The sequence below is a fragment of the Lithobates pipiens genome, unplaced genomic scaffold, assembly GCF_037356315.1.
Source record: "Lithobates pipiens isolate NorthernLeopardFrog02 unplaced genomic scaffold, aLitPip1_a1.2 Scaffold_16, whole genome shotgun sequence".
Classification (NCBI taxonomy): domain Eukaryota; kingdom Metazoa; phylum Chordata; class Amphibia; order Anura; family Ranidae; genus Lithobates; species Lithobates pipiens.
The window spans coordinates 16783043-16793276 of record NW_027507748.1 but is presented as its reverse complement, the minus strand read 5'-3'; the positions used below and the strand labels follow the sequence as shown (position 1 = coordinate 16793276).

Here is a 10234-nt window from a genome sequence, read left to right as displayed (position 1 = left end):
AATTTTAGTTCTGCAACAGCTGGAGGGCCGCCAGTTTGACACCTATGCCCTACACTGTGTGCATCAATAGAAACACACAGCCCCATAGCCTGGAATAGCAAGGCACTCCCCTCCTCCCTTCTCCAAGCTGTCAGACTGACTCCAGGCTGCACTGTACCCTGTTAACCCTTTCATGTGTAGATCAGAAGTTCAGAGAAGCAGCACTGAGATAGCATGAACCAGCACATTGAAAAAGGTATAAATCGCATATGCTGTGTTATGAATTTTAACAAATAGTTTGCCGAGGAATGTTTATTTTATTGGGCTCAATGTGTTCAGCTGAAAGAATTCTGAGAGTTGAATCCTACTTCAAGTGATGTGTATTTCTTTTGTTAGGTCTCCTGTATATCCTCCTGGTCTTCCCATTTCTGACATGGGGGACGGTGTACATACAGAGCGGATCGGAGATCAGTGACTGTAATATGAAGTGTCCTCGGTCTGAAGGTGTGCTGGAGCTGTACAGACGATGTGGGGGGGTAGCAGACACTTTACTGGAGTTGTACTGTGAAGATCTGCACACCAAAAACAATGAAAAAAACAGACTTCACCTGCACACAGGGAGCGGCTGCTGGAAGCTGACCCAGACTGGGAGGAGAGACTCCTGTGTGTATATTCTAGAATACCACAGCAACCCAACAAGACAACTCTCCTCTATAGAGATCCGTGTTCTGGGTAAGAGTCCATATACTGCATCACACTTCTCTCCACGGTACATTGTACAATATGGGGGAAAATAAAAGAGATACGCTTATTTATAGAGGCCAGTAACACTTATGGTGACCATGAGTCCTGGATTGGCCGGGATAGTCCTGCATATTTCAGGTCGGTCCCGGGCACCTTCATTCCGGGACAATACAGTGTCCTGGAATTAAACTGACACAGCCGATGCAGCCGTTCGCAATTCTGCATCGATTGTTGATGACGTCATCTCAGCGAGCCGTTCGGCGCCCTGCCTCTCCTGGAGAAACACAGCAAGAGGTGGATAAAGCCCCTCCCCTTCCTCATTGGGTGCTTTCACAAAGGAGGAGCCATGGGCATTAGCCAGCCCTGTTTTTTTTTTGCCTCCAGTCCCTGACATCACATTCCAGTAGCGGCTGGTGCTCAATATTTTGGGGGGGGCAGCAAGCAAACTCCCCCCCCCACTCTCACCACTGCCACCCACCTGCCCCACTCACTCAGACCTCTGCTGCCACACACTGCCGCCACCCCCCCCCCCATGGGTACCGGATGGGAAGGCGGCCTTAGTCTCAGGATCCGCTACCTGATTGGCTGGGAGGAGAATCAGGAAGACAATAGCAAATATTAATTTGCTATTGTCACACAACTGGGTGGGCTCAGGGCGCAGTGCTCTGCCCCCTGAGCCCACCCTTTTTTTTAAGCCAATTAGAACCTCAGGCTTTAATCATGTGCTTCCAAAAACAAAAATCCCGTAGAAATCCATGCGTCCAGCGCCCTGCATGGAGATTAGGGGCCCGGCGCATGGATTAGGGGGGCCGCCACTGGTGCATTCACTGCATTGTGCATGGATTTGTACATATCAAGTAGGGGAAGCTCATTTTAGATTCGTCTTGAGGCTTCATTTAAAAAAAAAAATGTATATGCAACTTTAGTGCCTTAGATATAAAGAGCATGTGTTTAATATATGTTAGCCTAACATTGAAAGAACAATTATGCCGCGTACACACGACTGGACTTTTCCACGGACTAGGTCTGACGTTCTTCCCGACGGACTTTCGGCGGAGTTCCGGTGGAATTTCCGAATGAACGGACTTGGCCACACACAATCACACCAAAGTCCGACGGATTCAATCGTGATGACGTACCACCGGACTAGAATAAGGAAGTTAATGGCCAGTAGCCAAAAGCTGCTCTAGTGTCGGTTTTTGTCCGTCGGTCTTGCATACACAAGAACGGATTTCTCGATAGGAACTGGGTCCGGCGGAGTTCCGGCAATAAAAATTGAAACATTTTCTATTTCTAAAGTCCGTCAGATTTTTGGACAGCAAAGGTCCGATGGAGCCCACACACGATCGAATTGTCCGACGGAACGAATCCATCGGACCTTTGCTGTCGAAAATTCGGTCGTGTGTACGCGGCATTACACTGTTTGAATCTAAGTGGCTGCCTGCAACTGCAATAATAGGCTAACATACATTAAACAAATGCTTTTTCTATCTAAGGCACTAAAGTTGCCTATAAACCCAGCTCTGCTCTCGAGCATGGCCACCCACCGACTGCATTGTAAGCTGAGTGACACCTCCCCGTTGTGATGTCACTGACCAGTGCATGCTGGGGGGTGTCCCTGAATGGAAGTTTGGAAATGTGGTCACCCCTAGTATTGCTGGCAGATCACATAACTAATCATTGTGGGTACAAGAGCTAGCACTCCATTTCATGCATCTGGGCTTTGTGCTGGTGAGCTATGACTGATGGTGACCTTCATTCTCCTGATCATTCCAGATCCAGTTCTCATCTTCAACCTCATCGGTACCAGGGGCTGGTTGGGTAAGGAGATGGCGGTGAGCATCCAGTTCTCTGGAGAAGAGAGCGCTGTGACCTGGGAGGTGGACGGGGAGCCGATCCCTGAAAGATACCGGCTGATAGATGACAATAGGACACTGATTATCCCCAGTGTGCAGAGAGACGACACCGAGAGGAGATTCCGGGTCAGGATCACAAACCCGGTCAGTGAGGCAATCCGGGAATACCCGCTGGAGATCGGAGGTGAGAGGGGCAATTACTGGGGGAATAATCTGATCTGTATAGAAGATGATCATAGTGGGAGTGAATAGTAATGCCATTTTAGCATCTCTCTCGCCTCGGATTTGACAATTCCCCCCCCAGCCATGTGATCTGAACAATTAACACCAGGCCCAGACATCATGGCACTATGATGGGCCACCATCAGGCTGGTACAGCTGAAGAGAGCATTGGCGTTGCGGGTGCAGAGGGGGTCAGGAAGCAGTTTTAGTAGGTCCCGCCAAGCCGCCCCTCCCTTGGTAAAGCAGTGACCGGTGTCAGCCCCCCCCCCTGCACTCCTGTATAAATGTCAACCCCCCTCACTCTTATATATATATATGTCAACCCCCCTCACACTTGTATATATGTTAGTCCCCCCTCACGCCTGTATATATGTTACACCCCCACACCTGTATATATGTCAGCTCTCCCACACACCTGTATACAGTATATTTCAGCCCCCCCACACATCTGTATATATTTCAGCACCCCCACACACACCTGTATATATGTCATCCCCCCCACACACCTCTATATATGTCAGCCCCCCCACACACCTCTATATATGTCAGTCCCCCCCCACACCTGTATATATGTAAGTCCCCACACACACACCTGTATATATGTAAGTCCCCACACACACCTGTATATATGTCACCTCCCTCACACCTGTATATAAATCTCCCCCCTTACCTGTATATATGTCAGCCCCCACACACACCTCTATATATGTCAGCCCCCGAACACACCTGTATATATGTCACCCCGTCACACCTGTATATATGTCAGCCCCCCACCTGTATATATGTCAGCCCCTCACACACCTATATATAAGTGTGCCCCCACATACAAAATTCTGTAAACACACAAGGCTCTGGCTTCTCCCTTGACATCACAAACAGCCCCCTCCCCTTTCTTCCCAGCCCCTACTTGTAAATTAAATCTTCCTACCTAGTCCCAGCTCATTTTCACAAAGCTGACATGTAGCTGACACAGAGGAGCACAGTAAAGGAAGCTCACACGAGGGATGCACATGCACATAGTAGCCAGAGGTGGCAGTAAAGAGCTTGATGTATGCGCTCAATGACACAGAGCATCCGAAGCTGAGAGATCATTTGTGTACTGCACAACACGGCTTCCCTTCATCCACTCCTGCCTTCTCCTGGCCCCGGCGGGCCCCTTACAGTTGTATCGGCTGTACCCCCCTTATGGCAGCCCTGCTACTAGCTACTTCTTACTCCATTGTACTCTATGGGGAAAACTGAACACTGGGGACTGTATATGGGGCGGGGCTACCATTCTAATAATGAGTGTGTGTTCAAGAGCTAGCACTCTATTTCATGTATCTGGGCTCTGTGTTGGTGATATATGACTGATCATTCCAGATCCGGTTCTCATCTCCAACATCACCAGTAATGGCAGCCGGCTGGGTGAGGAGATGGCTGTGAGCGTCCAGTTCTCTGGAGAAGAGACCGCTGTGACCTGGGAGGTGGACGGGGAGCCGATCCCTGAAAGATACCGGCTGATAGATGACAATAGGACGCTGATTATCCCCAGTGTGCAGAGAGACGACGCCGAGAGGAGATTCCGGGTCAGGATCACAAACCCGGTCAGTGAGGAGATCCGGGAATACCGGCTGAACAATGATACGATGTTCATCAGAATGCTGGAAACAGAAGGTATTGGTGACTATGGGGTGTCATGTTATATTCCATGTATGGGGGTGTTATAGATCGGGGTCCTGTCTACTCTTCTCTGGGGGATCATAGTGGGAGGGTGACACAGAATAGTAACATTGTGTCTTGTTGTCTCTTCTCTGCTCTCCTGATGGAGGATCATACAGGTGAGATGTCACATGACTACCAACAACCACCACGCCAAAGACATGCTGGTAGGTTGATTGGCTTCTGTCCAAAATTGTCCTTAGTATATGAATGGGGACCTTGGATTGTGGTTAAGGACCGATGTGAATGTTCGATGTATGTGTGGAGCGCTGCGTAAATTGACAGCGCTATATGGGTCACTTAAATAAAATAATAATGATAGATGAGCATCCTAATGAGACATGATACACAGGGATAGGGACAATTGTAGACACTCAGGTTGAACTGGATGGACTGGTGTCTTTATTCAACCTAACCAACTATGTAACTATGTAACTATGTAACAACACAAACTGATACATTGTATATTTATCTAAAGCTAATATATTTTACATTGTATTTTCTGTCTCACAGATTCTGAATCGCTTGGAAAGTGGCCTCTAAGTGTTATTCCTATTGCTGCAAGCGTCGTTGTCATAGCATCATTGGTGGCTTACATCATCATAAGTATACAGTGAGTGACATTCCCTCTCCCTATATTACGCTATTATACTCATATTAAAGCAGTAGTAAACCACTGCATTAAAAATAAAAAACACCTGGCTGTGTCCAAACTTTTATTCAAAGAGGGCCAGATTTCATGAAGTGAACATGCGTGAGGGCCGACCATTTTGCCTGACTTTTTTTGAACCATTAAAATGAAATGCAAATGAAATATTTTATGCAAAGTTTATTGCGAATAGCATACTATTAATTTCATAACATAGATGACAATATATGATGATATATATCTTCTCTTCTCCGCTCAGGTTAATGATGAACTCAGGCGTGTTATGTTTAAAAAATATATATATATAAATCTCTCTCTCTCGTCACCGCGTTCCGGTTTGGTGTGGCCCCCACAAGTATCCAAGTATATCCATCTGTGGCGCCCAAAGCTCGAACGTGTTATGTTTTTTTTTTTTGCTGTTACTATATCTATCTTCTTTAGCCTGACAAATCCCAGAGCGCCACTCTCATTCTAAGCCCTTGTACACACGGTCGGACATTCCGACGGAAAATGTCCGATCAGACCGCGTTGTCGGATAATCTGACCGTGTGTGGGCTCCATCGGACTGTTTCCGTTGGAATATCCGACGGGACAAAGTTTTAGAGCTGGGCTATAAAACTTTCCGACAACATGATCCAATCGGACTTTGTCCGATCGTTTGTAGAGAATTCCGATCAGACAAAGTGCCACGCATGCTCAGATCAAATTCCTAGACCAAAGCTATTGGCTACTAGCCTGAACGTAGTCCCGTCGTAACGAAAAAACATCATCACCTTACGTATGATCGGATTTTCCGACAACTTTGTCCGACCGTGTGTATATGCAATACCAGTTTCGGACAAAACCTGTTGGACAAAATCCGACAGATTATGTTGTCGGGATGTCCAACCATGTGTACAAGGGCTTAGTATGAGCCAGGGCGCATTCACAGGTCTATGTGCCCGAGCCCGTAAGGAAGCTGACAGCGGGCAGCGCCCCCGCCAGTCACAGGCTCTGTGACATTTCTCTGATCTCTGCATCTGCAGTCCGCAGATGCAGAGATCGGGAATAGTCACAGTGCCTGTGATTGGCTCTTCGCACTGTCAGCTTCATAGCGGCTCTGGTACATCGACTTCTGAAAACGCCCAGCCAAACTGCTAAAAATGAGCGCGGCGCTCAGGATTTGTCAGGCTAAAGAAGATAGATATATTAACAGCATAAAAAACATAACACGCTCGAACTTTGGGGGCCATAGATGGATATACTTGGAGGGCCACAGATGTATATATATATATATGCAAATTCCAAGTGGGGGCAAATTCAAACCAGACTTTGGACAAGCCTGTACTAAGAGGTCTGTTTAATCCCATTGCTGCCAGAGCCAATTTTTTGTATTTTTTTTTTTTTTTTTTTACACACATTAAAAAAAAATCATTCAAGGCTTGAAAATTACTTAAAAATGCACAAGAGGAAGATCTCATTTATTACACGGGTATATATTATGCCTATGTGGTCTTAAAATATATGGAGGGTGACAGTATAACTCTCATTGGTGTGAGCAGCCTATTGCATTAGGGTGTGCACCCCAAAGAACAAACACACAGGCGTGTATATCAGCAGAGCAGAGGACGGTGTCAGTAGAGCAGGGATTGGTGTCAGTAGGGCAGGGGAGGGTGTCAGTAGTTAGTTTTTTGTTTTTGTTTTTTTTTTTTACAATTTTAGGTTTTTAATTGTTTTTTACAATATATTTTTTTTTTTTATAATTTTTTAGTTAGGAGGCCCCTAGAGTCTAAACAGATCCCTGATGTCTCGCTTTTGAGGGAATCGAGGACAAAGCTTCCCCAGTCCCTTCCTCTGCAACCTCAGCTGCACTTGACAATGAACTATTGGGAAGTGCCTTGTGCTGAACGGCTTCCTGTTCATTCACAAGCTGAGGCATAATAAACTTAGTTAGTTACTTAGTAATAAACATTTTTTTCACAGAAAAATTATAAAATTATAAACTTAGTTTATTATGCTTCAGTTAAGAATGACCACAGGAGCAACCGATACAGATCACTCACTGTGTTTGTTCAGAAAAGGAAGGGGCCAGTAAATGAAATATTTACCAGCTGCTTCCATCCCCCTCCCCCACTCTCCTTCCTGAAATATCCCCCCACAGTAGCCAGGGGAGAGGAGAGGAGGGAAGCTGGCAGCATTGCGGGGGAGGGGGGGGCTGGGGGAGATGGGGCACCAGGAAGCAGGAGAAATCAGCATTTCACAGGGTGATTGGTGTGTGGAACACCCTGTCCGCACACCTATAATAACGCTGTCTACCATGCTTGTGCTATTTTAGCCGTATTACTGGGCCTTGAAGTGCAGATGACGATACTAACTTGTTATCAGTGGGTGGGCAAACATCCTCCTTGTACGTGGCATCTGTTTTCCACCATAGCCCACAGCTGTGTGACTGGTGCAGCCATAATATTATACAGTCCGTCACACCCACATGTTTGCAGCGCTGTACTAATAACATTTTTTGCACAGAAAAATTCTAAAATTATAAAAAGTACAACTTTTTTTTCTTTTTTTTTTTACTGAATACCGCATCATCTCTTTTTGCACTTACCTGCTGTGGGGGTGGAAGGGATGTGGGGGGGGAATTCAAATTTACAATGAGGCCCTGAGATCTGGGAACAGTGACCTACTGGAGAGAGAGTAATTACCTGGAAATTGAATGATAAAGTTGATTCCCTTCACTGCTGCCCCTCCTCTCTATTTTATGACAGCTTCTAATCCCGGCACTGATAGTGTCCTGACTACTGATGCTACTGACTATGCTGATTGCACTACCTGTCCCCAGTTTATACCTACTAGGGGAGATTTACTAAAGCTGGTGCACACAGGACCTGATGTAATTAAGCTGTGCATGGTAGCCGATCAGCTTCTAAATTCAGCTAAAGTGTTACTAAACCCAGGAACCTGCATTCACTATATCTGGTCTCCCGCAGTACACAGGGAATGGAAATGCAATTATTTTAGTAAATATAAACTGCTAAATACCTTTTCTCATCAGCAGTATATGGCAGTCTTGTGACTTCTATCAGTGTCTGGCTGAGCATGGGTTAAAGCTTGTAGGAGGAGTTTTCATTCTACTCTGACTGTCCTATGAGGCTGCATGACCGCCAACCCTCTGTCTGGACAGTGCTGATTGGCCCTGTGCTGATCACCTGCACCCTTTGAAAAAAATCTCTCTAGCAATTCACACCAAACTGAGCATGTGCAGAGTGCCCCCAAGGCTCTGTACTCACATGAGATGAATTGGGGACAGTGGAAGGGGAGGATCAGAGAAGACAGGATCAGACAGCCTTTTAACACAATGCGGAGGTTTAAACCCTTAGGTTCCACAGTGAGTATAACAAGCATGCTTTACTGCGTATACACACTGATTTTGCAGCTGTGGGTTTATTAACACTTAAGAGCCCTTTCATACTGGGGCATTGGGGGCGTCGGCGGTAAAGCGCCACTATTTTTACCGTCATTTTAGCAGCACTTTTTGGCAACTAGCGGGGCTCTTTTAACCCTCGCTAGCGGTCGAAAAAGGGTTAAAGCGCCGGCAAAGCAGCTAACGACGAACTCCTAAATACAACACACCATTCTGAATTGGACATTCTAGGAAGGACACACTTTTCTTATTTTTATATTATAATAAAGATCCCATTTAGAGAAATTATTGCAGAAAATTGCCTGCCTGTTATTTCTTCCCATATTGACTATTTCCTGCAATCTCCTTACACCCCCATCTGGGGGTCGTCTGCTGTGTGTGGGATCTGCACAATATTGTTGCTCATTCATGAAGAAACTCCTTATATGAACAATGAGTGTATGCAGAAGTGTATTTAGGTTTTGTGCTGCCCTAGACCTGACTAAACTCGTGCATCCCTTAATTTAAATATGACCCACCCCTTCCTGTCAAGGCTCGACCTCTTGCTGTGTAAGACCCGCCCTGAAATTTTTGAGTGGGGACAATAGTTCCGAGGGCGGGGGGGGGTATGAAATGGATTCTCTTAATTTGCATAGATTTCCTCTCACTTCCTGTTTGGCTTTGGGGCAGGAAGTGAAGGGAAATCTCTGCAATGGGACAGGGATGGTAAAAACCTACCCTAGGCATGGGCCTTGTGGGGCCTAGGCCAGGATACAGCGTTGAGTGTATGGACTAATGGATGAATGATGTGTAGAAAGTCAATGAAATGTATGGAGGTGATCAGGGATGATGGAGGCCACTGGAATGTCTCGGAGAGCTGGCAGCTGGCTGAAAACCACCCTGATAGTCACATGACCAGGAACAATCAGTGAATGGATGAGGCGTCACGGCTATAAATCCTGTGTAAGGATATTCAGTGCTGTCATCTGACCTGTTATTCTGTATTTTACAGAAAGAAAAATCCAACCAAGGAAAATGGAGCTGTGACCTCTAGTCAGCCTGATACTGGAAGAAATTAAGAAGATCTTGCTCTGTCTGTGGGGTGGGGGGAGATTTGCTGTTGCTGCCGGGGGTCTATTGTTGCTGGAGGGGGGTATTTTTTGCAGGTGGTCCATTGTTGCTGGGTGGGGGGGGGGGGGGTCTATTGATGGCTGCAGGGGATCTTTTTTTACTGCTTTTCTTGCTATCATTAACAAATCCCATGCAAATTACTTAGTACCACAAATGTTACTTGGATCTGTATTTTCTAAAAGGGGCAGTAATGGGAGGTGGATAGGGGGTAGAACCATGTAACGGTGCTCACAGGTGGGTAGGAGCAGAGACAAAGGCTAACTTTGAAAGGTGGAGTTCCTGCACCTATTCTCTGAGGGAAAAAAAGCCCTGCTCAAACCTATTCTATATGTTTCATTGATTTTTGTTGTGACATTAAGCTTGTGTAGCCCCTACCACCTTTTGTGTAGTGGCTGTAGTGCGGGACAGCCAATGGTGGCATATTATGCATGTGTGTGTCCTGGAGATGGGAATGCTCAAGTGTGGGAAAGGTTTGACTAGGCCTCAAGCCTAGAAGAGGCCTCACATGCTGATTGAGGAGGAGAACCAGAGATGCTGGATGGGTACTGGAGCTATCTGTTCCTGGAAAGG

The 10234-nt window shown here is 46.3% G+C and overlaps 1 protein-coding gene across 1 annotated transcript; it reads left to right on the top strand.

Annotated features, from left to right (window-relative positions):
* The first annotated feature begins 374 nt into the window (after nt 1–374).
* Nucleotides 375–5153, top strand: LOC143984210 (uncharacterized). The gene is made up of 4 exons (XM_077484500.1): nt 375–711; nt 2500–2763; nt 4164–4457; nt 5016–5153. Exons 1-4 carry the CDS (start codon nt 462–464, stop codon nt 5117–5119), a joined length of 912 nt encoding a protein of 303 aa, XP_077340626.1. The 5' UTR covers nt 375–461; the 3' UTR covers nt 5120–5153.
* The last annotated feature ends 5081 nt before the right edge of the window (nt 5154–10234 follow it).

Coding starts and splice junctions, on each gene's coding strand:
- LOC143984210 (XM_077484500.1), top strand. CDS start 462: ATGAAGTGTCCTCGGTCTGAAGGTGTGCTGGAGCTGTACAGACGATGT. Junction 712..2,499: donor TATAGAGATCCGTGTTCTGG/GTAAGAGTCCAT, acceptor TGATCATTCCAG/ATCCAGTTCTCATCTTCAAC. Junction 2,764..4,163: donor ATACCCGCTGGAGATCGGAG/GTGAGAGGGGCA, acceptor TGATCATTCCAG/ATCCGGTTCTCATCTCCAAC.